The sequence below is a fragment of the Piliocolobus tephrosceles genome, chromosome 6 (genome assembly GCF_002776525.5).
Source record: "Piliocolobus tephrosceles isolate RC106 chromosome 6, ASM277652v3, whole genome shotgun sequence".
Lineage (NCBI taxonomy): Eukaryota > Metazoa > Chordata > Mammalia > Primates > Cercopithecidae > Piliocolobus > Piliocolobus tephrosceles.
This window is the reverse complement of record NC_045439.1, coordinates 109,686,192-109,701,219: the sequence shown is the minus strand read 5'-3', so window position 1 is coordinate 109,701,219 and position 15,028 is coordinate 109,686,192. Positions and strand designations below refer to the sequence as shown.

The 15,028-nt window shown below is 36.7% G+C and overlaps 1 protein-coding gene across 6 annotated transcripts in view; it reads right to left on the bottom strand.

Annotated features, from left to right (window-relative positions):
• Window positions 1-15,028, bottom strand: part of ZNF280D (zinc finger protein 280D) — a 102,461-nt gene that overhangs the window by 25,570 nt on the left and 61,863 nt on the right. For 4 of the 6 annotated variants that reach the window (XM_023228632.1, XM_023228635.1, XM_023228633.1 and 1 more), the window contains 3 exons: window positions 4,236-4,298; window positions 206-324; window positions 18-54 (listed from right to left, as the gene is read on the bottom strand). In XM_023228632.1, the coding sequence (XP_023084400.1) occupies window positions 18-54; window positions 206-324; window positions 4,236-4,298 (219 nt within the window). The remainder of the gene's footprint in view (window positions 1-17; window positions 55-205; window positions 325-4,235; window positions 4,299-15,028) is intronic. The other 2 variants (XM_023228638.1, XM_023228637.2) reach the window with 1 other exon arrangement.

Genomic DNA, 15,028 nt, shown 5'->3' with positions numbered 1-15,028 from the left:
ATAAAAAATAAACTTACTCAGAAAGGTGCTCAGAAGTTGGGATACAAACAGAAACTGAAATTAGAAGAAAAGTTTTACATTTACAACAGCATATGAAATATGATGAGTGAGAATAACGATTTAGTAAAGAGACCATATTGTGGATGACCAAAAATACTGGAATAAAAATCAAAAATCTAAAGTAGCACGGTTAAATATGACGTACCTTTCTGCATTACAACTTGGCAAGTATGAGTTGTATGTTGACTTAAGTGTGTAGCCATATTATCTAAGCCAGAAACATCACTTAGGAAATCACAATTAAGGCACACTACAGTAATGCCCCTAAAAAAAAAAGAAAATAGCATTAAAAAAAGATTTTTATTTTTTACGAAAATCCATCTACAAGTTCGATGATTATTTTTCCATAATTTGCTTTTTGTGTCATACATAATTATAACTTCCCATTTTTGTTATATAAATTTGATATAAACTGAAATTATTCTCTGGAAAATGACACAGCCATGTCCAAATTATGCTACCATTTATTTACAGGAAGTATTTATTTTATACTTTTACCTGTCATACCAATTGTTAAAAGTTAGGAGTCAGAAGACCTAGAGTCAGTCTTGGCTCCACAACCAACTTGTGTAACTTACGCAAGTCACACTCTATTTGTCCTCCCACTCATCTGCAAAGTGAAGATAGCATATTCATTGACTTGATATTTACTGGAGCTATTTTTATAATACTGTACTACTAGGTATTGTGAATATAATGGCGAACAAAAAAATAGTACTGTCTATGCTCAAATGGAGCTTACTTAGAAGCTGGTGTTTTATTTAGTGGGAGACAAAATCAGAAGAAAAATGGGAAGGCTTTAAAAACAGATCATGTTATAGCCACCATCAACTGTATATTATGTGTCAAGAGTTTTCCCATGTATTATTTCATCTGATTCACGCTACAACCATCAAGGTTGGTATTATTCTTATTTAACACTGAACTAGCTAATATAGTTAATAAAATACTAAAGTCCGCAAACTTGAGTTCCTCATCATCTCAGCACTGTGAACTAGGGAGTCTCGCTCTGTCACCCAGGCTGGAGTGCAGTGGCGTGATCTCAGCTCACTGCAACCTCCACCTCCTGGGTTCAAGCGATTCTCCTGCCTCAGCCCCCTGAGTAGCTGGGACCATAGGCGCATGCTACCACACCCGGTTAACTTTAGTATTTTTAGTAGAGACAGGGTTTCACCATGTTGGTCAGGCTGGTCTCGAACTTCTGACCTTGTAATCAGCCCTCCTCGGCCTCCCAAAGTGCTGGGATTACAGGCATGAGCCACCGCGCCTGGCCTGAGTGCTGTAGTTCTTAAATGAAATGTGTAATTATTATAAATTTTTAAAGAAGTTAGGAAACAAGTCCCTAGTTATCAATACTTTATTTTTGGGTACAGGAATAGCTTTTGTCCTCACTGGATCTAACTGTTTCGCATTTGCTATTTGAAGTATTTGAATATACTTGACATAAAGTACATTAAGATTCTCATTTAAAATGCATTTTAGACTTGTGTGATTTTCAGCTGAAAGGTGTTTTAAAATATTAAGCCTGTAAAATACTTCAGAGAACTTAGCCACTATATATTTAATTTCTTATAAGAGTTAAGCACTTGGGAGTTTGTTACACCAAGCATTTGAAGTGCTATTTAAAAGAAAATCAATTATGTTAAATGTATAAATGATGTTAAGTTGCCTAAAGTAATTTAAATTATAAACAGAACTCTTGAAAAAAATTTAGTCTATTGAACCAGAATGCCCCCGTGCGTCTTCTACCAGTAGAAACAATATCCATCCTTTAAAGCCAAGTAGGCCTAATACCTATCCAGATCACTACAAGAACTGTAATCTTTTTCCTCTCTGAAATAACTCTCATTGCACTTATTAAAATTCATAGTTATTTATGTTCAGACCTTAACTCCCACCCAATAAACTCTACTGTACATTCCCCGAAGGTTGGTTCCAACACTGCTTTATCACTGTTACCTTTACAGGACTTGCTACTTTATGTGCAAGATAGATACATAAAAAATAGTTACAGTATGAATAGTCCATTTCAGTAAGAGTAATTACATTAATTAGTATCATATAGAATTACAAATATGCTAAGCTCCGTTCACAGAAACTGAACAGTTTTCAATCTGAGACTACTCAAGTTAAGTGAAAACACATCCCAGATCTTTAAAATCACATAGTCCATTGAGAAACTAAACACACAACTGAGCTTGACAACAATGAGGTAAAAATTTAATTAAACTCTCATTCTTAGCATGCAATAATACCATATTCACTCTTCTAACTGTTTTTAGTAAAGGTAACATCTAATGTACCTTAATTATTTCCCCAGATTCAGTGAATATTTTAAAAGTAGTACTAATATATTTTAAAAATTGAATGAAATGTTCTCTCCCTGTGAGCTACTAGTCTAACATCACAGATGGGACCTATTTTCCACATACGTCATTTTTCATATATACATTAATTTATTCAAGAAATATTTACTAAGTGCCTGCTATGTGCCAGGCATAGACAAAAAAACCAAACCACACACAATGTAGTGAGAGAACACAGGCAATAAGCAAGTAAAATAAAAGTATGTTAGATGATCTAGAGAAAAGTAAAACATAAAAAGGAGATAGGGAATGCTGGGATAAAGCAAAGGGAAGAGGATACAGTTTTAAATTTTGTAGTCAAGGAAAGACTCACTCAATCATTGTAGAGGCCTAAAGGAGACAAAAGAGCTAACCATACAATATCTGGAGAAAAGCAAACTAGGCATAGGAAATAATAAATGCAAAGGTACTGAGACATATCATCCCCTCTTCTACATTTTCCACTAATCCAAAGCATCAAAATAAGTATTGGCTAAACTTATCTCTACAGATCAGCTTGGTGGAACAAAGACACTGACATTTCAAGGAGCAATGGCAACATAAAATGAACAAAGAAAGTTCAAGAAATCACAAGAATATGAAACAATAGTGCTCAGTGGATTCTAAGTGTGTGGTATAACCAAAGATAACTATCAATGCCTTCAGAAAATTTTATCAACAGTTCTTTCTGTATAGTAATAAAATTGTATAATTCTCTTTATTTTCAAAAGAAAATATAAGAATTATAAAAATCATATACTGATTTCAAGAATTCCAGTGGTTAAAGGAAATTTACTTCAAAACTAAAGAAGTGTTCATTCCTTTACTAGATAGCTTAGCTATCTTTTAAATATTCAAATATTGTTGGAAAGTCTTATTTTTGCTCTCATTTTACAATGCAAATGCATCAAGGTTTCCTCTGGACACCACCTTTCCACTGAAATAAATTCAGCAAGAGAACAAAGGCTAATCACACTTCTGGTCTAAGAATACAATGAACACCACTCTCTAATGTCCAGTAGCAATCATTTATATTTTCAAATTAGGCACCTAACATCAGGTTTAAAAAAAGTTATAGCAAACCACAATGAGATACCACTTTATACCCATTAGGGTGACTATAATCAAAAAGAGATAATAAAAAGTGTTGGCAAAGATGTGGAGAAACTGGAACCCTCAAACACTGCTGGTGGGAATGTAAAACAGTGGAGCTACTTTGGAAAATAGTCTGGTAGTTCCTCAAAGGCTCAGCATGGAGTTATCAATAATCCAGCAATTCCAATTGTAAGTATATACTAAAGAGAAATAAAAATACATGTCCATACAAAAACATGCACACAAATGTTCACAGTAGTATTATTCATAAGGCCTCAAAATGAAGGCAATCTAAATCAATAAACTATGATATATCTTCACAATGGAATATTATGCAGCAATTTTTAACAACGAAATACTGATACATGCTACAACACAGATGAATCTTGAAAACATTATGCTAAATGAAAGAAGCCAGTCACAGAGGCCCATATCATGTATCATTTTTTATATGAAATGCCCAGAATGGGCAAATATTACACAGACAGAAAGTAGACTAGTTGTTGTTTAGGGATGGGGACAGCCAGAGAATAATGGGAATGACCACTAATAGGTACAGGGTTTTAGTACTAAAACTAACTGGTGATTGCTGCAGAACTCTGTGAATATACTAAAACCTATAAACACATAAATTGTATGGTATGCTAATTCTACCTCAATAAAGCTGTTGTGTTAAAAAAATTTAAGTCATTACAATTTTTCAATAGAAAGAGTAAAAAAAGATCAACTAGTTACCTGAGATTTTCTGAATGCTTCTTAAAAATACAAAATCTTTTGCTTGGACGGTTACTATGAAAGCTGGAGAAACAAAAGAGATTGTAAGAATTTTATTATACAGTAAGTCTTAATTTATAACTATATTTCAACTCCATACTTAAGTTTCTAGTTTTTAATAAAAGATTATAATGTAAATAATAAAATGGAAGCCAGTTACTTCCATTTAATTCAATATTTTACCTTATATTCCATCTTACCTATTATATTCTAATGACACTGTTTTCCTAGGCATATTCTTAGATGGTTAGCACTGTACCTTACCATCATATTAAAAAAGGAAATACTAAGAATTAAGAAAATGTGAAGAGTATCAAACTAAATATGTAAAGAGCATCAAATTAAATATTTTGATTTACTAAGAGTTGAAAACAATTCTAAATTTTTGTTAATAACACGTGTGCTATAATATGAACAGTTATCAATAATAATTCTTTTTTATTACTCTCCAATCTTAACATGTTTGTGTAGGGGGAGGGAGGTAGGATCCAAATGATCTGGGAAGTAAACAGAACTTGAGCTAAATGCCACTGTTTACTATCTGTAAATTCAGACATTTACAGTGTTCCTTGTAATTACTAGTAGACTTTTTTCTTCTTCTTTTGAGAGATGGATCTCACTATGTTGCCCAGCTGGAATCAAACTCCTGGGCTCAAGTGATCCTTCTGCCTCAGTCTCCTGTGTAGCTGAAACTACAGAGGCAGGCCACTGAGCCTGGCTTTCTAGTACAGGGTTATTTAAAAAAAATCAAAAAATCAAAAAAAAAAAAAAAAGAGGAACTCATGAGTTAAAATAATGTTTCCTCTCAGCACAGAAAAGAAAACTAACCAAATTTTGTAGTCCATGATAATAGCTTCTATATACCCTTTTAATTCCAGTACGGAAAGTTTCCTGTACTAGAAAGCCAGTATTAGACCAACAGCACAAACATCACCTCACAGCTTACAGCTGTCCCTCCTCATCGCCGTTACCCATGTTTCACTTTCCGTGGGTTCTGTTACCCACGTACAGCACAATAAGATATATTAAGAGAGACAGACTACATTCATATAACTTTTATTATAGTATATTATTACTATAATTATTATACTATTGTTGTTAATTATGTTACTGTGTGTAATTTATAAAGAAGCCTTTATTAAATGTATGTATGTATAGGAAAAAAAGTACAGTACACATAGAGCTTAATACTATCCACAGTTTCAGGCATTCACTGGGGGTCTTGGAATATATACCCCAGTGGATAAGGGGGACTACTGTACTTCAAAATGTAGTCTTCCCAGTGTGGCGATTCCTCAAGGATCTAGAACTAGAAATACTATTTGACCCAGCCATCCCATTACTGGGAATATACCCAAAGGATTATAAATCATGCTGCTATAAAGGCACATGCACACGTATGTTTACTGCAGCACTATTCACAATAACAAAGACTTGGAACCAACCCAAATGTCCATCAATGACAGACTGGATTAAGAAAATGTGGCACATATACAGCATGGAATGCTATGCAACCATAAAACAGAATGAGTTCGTGTTCTTTGTAGGGACATGGATGTAGCTGAAAATACACACACACACATATATATATATATATATATATATATATATATTTTTTTTTTTTCCTACCCATCTATCTGCAGCTTTCCTTCATGCAATTGCAGACTGTATGTGTCACTAGCTGTAATCCCCAGAAAATATCCTCAGATTTCTAATAGTCATTTATTTAACCTAGGAGTAATTACTATTAGAGTTTACAAATTTAAGATGGTATCACAAAAACAAAGTTTTGTTAGAAGAGTACATTGGGAAGTTGGGAAGCCCTGAAATTATATGCAAAAACTTGTATACACAACTATATTTCCTCAGAGAAATAAGTCTAAGATTTTGTTTGATTACTAAAACACGTGAACCAAAATAAGTTATTTTTAAATGAGATTTAAAAGCTCTTTATTCTTTCTCTTCCAACAAGCAGACTATTTTTGGTTTATTTATCTATTAAATATAAGAGGAGAGAAAATATTACAGTATAAGGTCTTTTGATAGCCTCTACATCTGTCTACAACTTATACCAGATCATAATGTTGATAATTATAAATTTTTAGTTGCCTGAATTCTGTTTTAGAGTTTCTCATCTATAAAAAGGGATTTCTACCATCTATTTGATTTTTCTGTATTTAATTCTATACTTACAGTTTTGTGTATCATAGGAAGGGAAAAGTGAATTCATAGTTCACAAATAAAAAGAAAAAAAAAATACTACCCTTCTTCCTATTAGCTCTCCATAAAAGTAACAGCAATACAGAAATAAATCTAAGAAACGTTTTTTATTACAATATAGTAAAAATATAATGTTAAAACCTAATTTTTAAAAATCCCCTACCTGGTTAGCTGACAGTATATAATTATCAAAACTCATTAAGCAATTCTCTAAAAATAGTTGAATTGTATTGTGTATAAATTATACCTCAAGAAAACTGAGGTCAAAAACCTCCTTTAACTGTATTTTCTTCATAATCTTGATTCCATATAACTAACAACTTTACTCTCTAAGAAACATAAAAGGAACAATTTAACAATTTTAAGATACTGGACTAGAGACTGACGATACAATAACAAAGGCAAGCAGCCTGCCCTAGAGCTTATGGTTGGTTGCAGGGAGTGTTTCAGGGAGAGAGGGGCCAGCACAGAATGATTGCCCAATAAATATTTGCTAAATCAATGAATACATATTCATAAATAATTAACACAAGATAAAAATCAATAGTGACACATACAGAGTTTGTGGTTGCATGAAGGAAAGCTGCAGACAAATGAGGTAGAAGCTAGCTAACAATTAGGAGTTCACTGCAGTTAGAAGGTTCTTACTGCTTCACTTCCCGGCAAAGCAAAGAGTAACTGAAGATACAGAAGAATTTTCAAGAGAATAAAAGGAGTTGAAGGAGTTGAAAAGTAGTTAGGAATTTGATATGGAAAGGTATTATATTTTCCAGAAAATCTGAACTTCATTCTATCAATGTTAGGAAAGGACTTTAGGCCAAAGAATGACCTGCCCAGATTTGCCTACAGTAAAAGAAAGGAGGAACTGGAAAAAAGAGGGAAAACTGTAGACAGAAGACCAGTTATGATGTTATCATAACAGTCTAACTAGTCTTACCATTATCATTTAGTGTCAATAAAATTTATAATGAAGTAGATCTTTTTAAAATTCAGTACTCTGTCTTACCTACGGCATAAGAAACTGCTTTTTATACCAGCTTTCTTTTTCCTTGGAAACTTAAAAAATCATCCCTCATAGCCTAAGTGAAATTTACAGAAAATCTTTCCTTACTTCTTGTTTAAACATTTCATCTTTACCTCCTCTGTACTTTCATAGTCGTTTGTTTATCACATTAAGCTAGGTAAATTTATTTCCCCTTCTAAATTGTGAAAATTACAATCAAGGACTCCCCCAATTCTAATAATGACAACTTAGAAATTAATAGCTATCATTACTTGAACATCTCCTAAGTGCAAATTGTTATTAAGCACTTTAATACAGTTTTTCTAATAATCACAGTAACTTTCTTTTCAAGAAACGCAATCTGAGAGTCGGATTAAGTAACTTGTTCGAAGTTCCACACATACACAGTGAAGCTTGGATTCAAATCCAGACTTGTTTGATTCTTCACCCCCAGCTTGCCATACTTCTTAGCAAATTTTATCAAATACCTTCCTAGTAGGTACATAATGAAATACACGAACCTGGTTGAAATAAAACTCTGCTACAAAAAAGAGATACTACTTATGTATGTTAACTTAATTCTCCTTTATGTAAAAAAAAATGCTTCTTATACATCATTTTGAGGAATAATAGCAGTATTATAGAGTAATTTATGTGCATTTTTTCAGATAATTTCTATTACTACCTAAAAGCTATAAGCAAATAAGGTACAATAATTTAAAAAACTGAACCTAAAAAATGCTGCTTAAAAAAATGAAAAATTACACATTTAATGATGCTTTTCTTTGAAAGGATCTTACTCCAACAATACTTCAACTGCTTCAAGATTTTTGAACACCTTCTTTTGAGATTTTATTTAGGACCTTTTATAATTAAAACAAATGATGACTATCATCTGCAGTTTGTAATGTGCTAGGTGATATAATACAAAGACCCCCTTCTTTCTAAGAAGATAATGCAAACACAAATAAATACAATAAAATGCAAAATAGGGCCAGGCACAGTGGCTCACGCCTGTAATCCAAAACTTTGGGAGGCCGAGGCAGGTGGATCACCTGGGTGAGTGATGACAGAGCAAGACTCTGTCTCTTAAAAAAAAAAAAAAAAAGGCAAAATAGATGAATACTATACAATTATTCAAAGAAAGTAATGGTTGTGGTGATCAGACACTTGAAAAAAGAAGGTAAACTGAGAGGAAAGAACAGGGCATTCTGGGAACTAACAAGGAATACAGAAGTCACTGTAGAAAACAAACCTGCGGCCTGGCGCAGCGGCGGTAGGCGGGTGGGGAATCCCATCTCTACAAAAAAAACCAAAAAAATTATCTGGGCATGGTAGTGCATGCCTGTAAGTCCCAGCTACTTGAGATGCTAAGGTGGGAGGATCACCTGAGCCCAGAAGGTTGAGGCTACAGTGAACTGTGATGGAGCCACTGCACACCAGCCTGGGTTGGAGTGAGACCCTTTCCCCAAAAAAAAAGGAAAAAAGAAAGAAAATTAATATGGAAGAAACTATACTCTGTGGAAGATTAACCAACTTACAGGGATGGATTGGGGCAGGTATGAGACCAGAGGGAAAAAGACCAATTGAGAGGTTACAGAGTTAGTACGGGATAGGAATTAAAGGTTCTCCTGCTTTGGAGAAAATTAGGCTTCTGTATATATAAACCTCAAGCTTCTAACAAGAATCAACACTGCAGAGAAGAGTCTGCCATTCAGTGGGATGCACCTAATGCAATGAGGGAAGCAAGGGTACCACTGAAGTTGAGAAAAAGACAAAAAGACCTACCAAACCCTAAGAGTGGCAATGGAAGCTTTTAGTTCCATATGACACTAACAGCTGTGTGTGATGACAACAAAAATTTCTTGTACACTGCAAAATAATTAGAAGAGTATATTGTGAATGTTCCCATCACAAAGAAATGATGGGCATGGTGGCACACACATATATAGCTACTTAGGAGGGCAACGCAGGAGGATCACTTGAGCCCAGGAGTTTGAGGGTGCAGTGAGCTTGGACTGCACCACCTAGCACTCTGGGGTGACAGAGTGAGACCCCATCTCAAAAAAATAAAAAGAATAAATGAAGAAATAATAAATATTGGAAGTGATGGTTATTCTGGGTTTATTACATATTGTATGCTTGTAACAAAATATCACGTGTACTCCACAAGCATGAGATAGTCTCTATAAAAATTTTTAAATTAATTAATTTCACATGGCTGTCAGGAAAATTAAACAAATTAAGTTTTAAAAAGTGAGTGACACCAATGTCAAATACTCTAAAGAAGTCACAGAGGAGTAAGAATGAAAAACAGTGAGTAAATATGGTGATATGTTCATAACAGATAATCTTTAAAAGGGGAATGTTAGCTGGTAGGTGGGGGCAATACTCACAGGGTAAATGAATCACAATAAAGCTGGTAGCAAACACTTTTTACAAGTGTTAATAGTAAAAAGGAAGACAAGAAATGAGGAAAATAAGCAGTTGGGACAAATTGTCCTCTTCCAAAAAATTTTTTAAATACCTGAAAATGTTTGTAAGCAGAAGGACCCATATAGAGAAAAAGAGATGAAGATCCAAGTTAACTGAATATGGTCGGTGAACTGGGGGAGAAAGGACAGTTAATGGGGAAGTGGGACATGTTAGATGTTTAACATTAATATCTGATTGAAGGTAACAGGACAAATATGTGGGGTTGAAAGAGTTAATTTTAGGAAAAATAAAAAGGATGACCTACAATTGACTAATTAATAGGCCAAATTAACAACTGAGAAACTAAAATAAAATCTTTAGGGTACTGAAGAAGGATTAAACAAATGTTGAAGGTAAAAATAAAGAGGTCTTTTAAAAGAAAAAACAAGACCTAATCAGAATTAAAGTTTTTGAAATCAGAGTTGATTAAATCAAGGACCGTTTGATAGTCTAGAAGTGAGCACAGAGAAAGTTCAAAAGGGAAAAGGTTCAAATCTTACCTTGGCCTTTATGCCAAGTGAGCATGAATAAAATGTAAAAGATTCTAGGACAGGGGCGGAGCAAGATGGCCGAATAGGAACAGCTCCAGTCTCCATCTCCCAGCGCGAGCGACACAGAAGACTGGTGATTTCTGCATTTTCAACTGAGGTACTGGGGTCATCTCACTTGGGAGTGCCGGACAATCAGTGCGGGTCAGCTGCTGCAGCCTGACCAGCGAGAGCTGAAGCAGGGCGAGGCATCGCCTCACCTGAGAAGCGCGAGGGGGAAGGGAGTCCCTTTTCCTAGCCAGGGGAACTGAGACACACAACACCTGGAAAATCGGGTAACTCCCACCCCAATACTGCGCTATAACACCGGCACACCGGAGAATATATCCCACACCTGGCCGGGAGGGTCCCACGCCCACGGAGCCTGCCTCCTTGCTAACACAGCAGTCTGCCGCAATCTAACCGCAAGGCAGCAGCGAGGCTGGGGGAGGGGCGCCCGCGATCCCTGAGGCTTAAGTAGGTAAATAAAGCCGCTGGGAAGCTCGAACTGGGTGGAGCTCACAGCAGCTCAAGGAAACCTGCCTGTCTCTGTAGACTGCGCCTCTGGGGACAGGGCTCAGCTAAAGGAGCAGAAGCCTGTGCAAACGCGAACGACTCTGTCTGACAGCTTTGAAGAGAGCAGTGGATCTCCCAACACGGAGGTTGAGATCTGAGAAGGGACAGTCTGCCTGCTTAAGTGGGTCCCTGACCCCTGAGTAGCCTAACTGGGAGACATCCCCCACCAGGGGTAGTCTGACATCCCACACCTCACAGGGTGGAGTACACCCCTGAGAGGAAGCTTCCAAAGCAAGAATCAGACAGGTGCACTCGCTGTTCAGCAATATTCTATCTTCTGCAACCTCTGCTGCTGATACCCAGGCAAACAGGGTCTGGAGTGGACCTCAAGCAATCTCCAACAGACCTATAGCTGAGGGTCCTGACTGTCAGAAGGAAAACTATCAAACAGGAAGGTCACCTATACCAAAACCCCATCAGTACGTCACCATCATCAAAGACCAGAGACAGATAAAACCACAAAGATGGGGAAAAAGCAGGGCAGAAAAGCTGGAAATTCAAAAAATAAGAGCGCATCTCCCTCCTGCAAAGGAGCACAGCCCATCGCCAGCAACGGATCAAAGCTGGTCAGAGAATGATTTTGATGACATGAGAGAAGAAGGCTTCAGTCCATCAAACCTCTCAGAGCTAAAGGAGGAATTACGTACCCAGCGCAAAGAAACTAAAAATCTTGAAAAAAGAGTGGAAGAATTGACAGCTAGACTAATTAATGCAGAGAAGGTCATAAACGAAATGACAGAGATGAAAACCATGACACGAGAAATACGTGACAAATGCACAAGCTTCAGTAACCGACTCGATCAACTGGAAGAAAGAGTATCAGCGATGGAGGATCAAATGAATGAAATGAAGCGAGAAGAGAAACCAAAAGAAAAAAGAAGAAAAAGAAATGAACAAAGCCTGCAAGAAGTATGGGATTATGTCAAAAGACCAAATCTACGTCTGATTGGGGTGCCTGAAAGTGAGGGGGAAAATGGCACCAAATTGGAAAACACTCTACAGGATATCATCCAGGAGAACTTCCCCAACCTAGCAGGCCAGGCCAACATTCAAATTCAGGAAATACAGAGAACGCCACAAAGATACTCCTCCAGAAGAGCAACTCCAAGACACATAATTGCCAGATTCACCAAAGTTGAAATGAAGGAAAAAATCTTAAGGGCAGCCAGAGAGAAAGGTCGGGTTACCCACAAAGGGAAGCCCATCAGACTGACAGCAGATCTCTCGGCAGAAACTCTACAAGCCAGAAGAGAGTGGGGGCCAATATTCAACGTTCTTAAAGAAAAGAATTTTAAACCCAGAATTTCATATCCAGCCAAACTAAGTTTCATCAGTGAAGGAGAAATAAAATTCTTTAGAGATAAGCAAATGCTTAGAGATTTTGTCACCACCAGGCCTGCCTTACAAGAGACCCTGAAGGAAGCCCTAAACATGGAAAGGAACAACAGGTACCAGCCATTGCAAAAACATGCCAAAATGTAAAGACCATCCAGGCTAGGAAGAAACTGCATCAACTAATGAGCAAAATAACCAGTTAATATCATAATGGCAGGATCAAGTTCACACATAACAATATTAACCTTAAATGTAAATGGACTAAATGCTCCAATTAAAAGACACAGACTGGCAAACTGGATAAAGAGTCAAGACCCATCAGTCTGCTGTCTTCAGGAGACCCATCTCACATGCAGAGACATACATAGGCTCAAAATAAAGGGATGGAGGAAGATCTACCAAGCAAATGGAGAACAAAAAAAAGCAGGGGTTGCAATCCTAGTCTCTGATAAAACAGACTTTAAACCATCAAAGATCAAAAGAGACAAAGAAGGCCATTACATAATGGTAAAGGGATCAATCCAACAGGAAGAGCTAACTATCCTAAATATATATGCACCCAATACAGGAGCACCCAGATTCATAAAGCAAGTCCTTAGAGACTTACAAAGAGACTTAGACTCCCATACAATAATAATGGGAGACTTCAACACTCCACTGTCAACATTAGACAGATCAACGAGACAGAAAGTTAACAAGGATATCCAGGAATTGAACTCATCTCTGCACCAAGCGGACCTAATAGTCATCTATAGAACTCTCCACCCCAAGTCAACAGAATATACATTCTTCTCAGCACCACATCGCACTTATTCCAAAATTGACCACATAATTGGAAGTAAAGCACTCCTCAGCAAATGTAAAAGAACAGAAATTATAACAAACTGTCTCTCAGACCACAGTGCAATCAAACTAGAACTCAGGACTAAGAAACTCAATCAAAACCACTCAACTACATGGAAACTGAACAACCTGCTCCTGAATGACTACTGGGTACATAACGAAATGAAAACAGAAATAAAGATGTTCTTTGAAACCAATGAGAACAAGGATACAACATACCAGAATCTCTGGGACACATTTAAAGCAGTGTGTAGAGGGAAATTTATAGCACTAAGTGCCCACAAGAGAAAGCAGGAAAGATCTAAAATTGACACTCTAACATCACAATTAAACGAACTAGAGAGGCAAGAGCAAACACATTCAAAAGCTAGCAGAAGGCAAGAAATAACTAAGATCAGAGCAGAACTGAAGGAGATAGAGACACAAAAAACCCTCCAAAAAATCAATGAATCCAGGAGTTGGTTTTTTGAAAAGATCAACAAAATTGACAGACCGCTAGCAAGGCTAATAAAGAAGAAAAGAGAGAGGAATCAAATAGACGCAATTAAAAATGATAAAGGGGATATCACCACCGACCCCACAAAAATACAAACTACCATCAGAGAATACTATAAACACCTCTACGCAAATCAACTAGAAAATCTAGAAGAAATGGATAATTTCCTGGACACGTACACTCTTCCAAGACTAAACCAGGAAGAAGTTGAATCCCTGAATAGACCAATAGCAGCCTCTGAAATTGAGGCAACAATTAATAGCCTACCCACCAAAAAAAGCCCAGGACCAGATGGATTCACAGCTGAATTCTACCAGAGGTACAAGGAGGAGCTGGTACCATTCCTTCTGAAACTATTCCAATCAATAGAAAAAGAGGGAATCCTCCCTAACTCATTTTATGAGGCCAACATCATCCTGATACCAAAGCCTGGCAGAGACACAACAAAAAAAGAGAATTTTAGACCAATCTCCCTGATGAACATCGATGCAAAAATCCTCAATAAAATACTGGCAAACCGGATTCAGCAGCACATCAAAAAGCTTATCCACCATGATCAAGTGGGCTTCATCCCTGGGATGCAAGGCTGGTTCAACATTCACAAATCAATAAACGTAATCCAGCATATAAACAGAACCAAAGACAAGAACCACCTGATTATCTCAATAGATGCAGAAAAGGCTTTTGACAAAATTCAACAGCCCTTCATGCTAAAAACGCTCAACAAATTCGGTATTGATGGAACGTACCTCAAAATAATAAGAGCTATTTATGACAAACCCACAGCTAATATCATACTGAATGGGCAAAAACTGGAAAAGTTCCCTTTGAAAACTGGCACAAGACAGGGATGCCCTCTCTCACCACTCCTATTCAACATAGTGTTGGAAGTTCTGGCTAGGGCAATCAGGCAAGAGAAAGAAATCAAGGGTATTCAGTTAGGAAAAGAGGAAGTCAAATTGTCCCTGTTTGCAGATGACATGATTGTGTATTTAGAAAACCCCATCGTCTCAGCCCAAAATCTTCTTAAGCTGATAAGCAACTTCAGCAAAGTCTCAGGATACAAAATTAATGTGCAAAAATCACAAGCATTCTTATACACCAGTCACAGACAAGCAGAGAGCCAAATCAGGAATGAACTTCCATTCACAATTGCTTCAAAGAGAATAAAATACCTAGGAATCCAACTTACGAGGGATGTAAAGGACCTCTTCAAGGAGAACTACAAACCACTGCTCAGTGAAATCAAAGAGGACACAAACAAATGGAAGAACATACC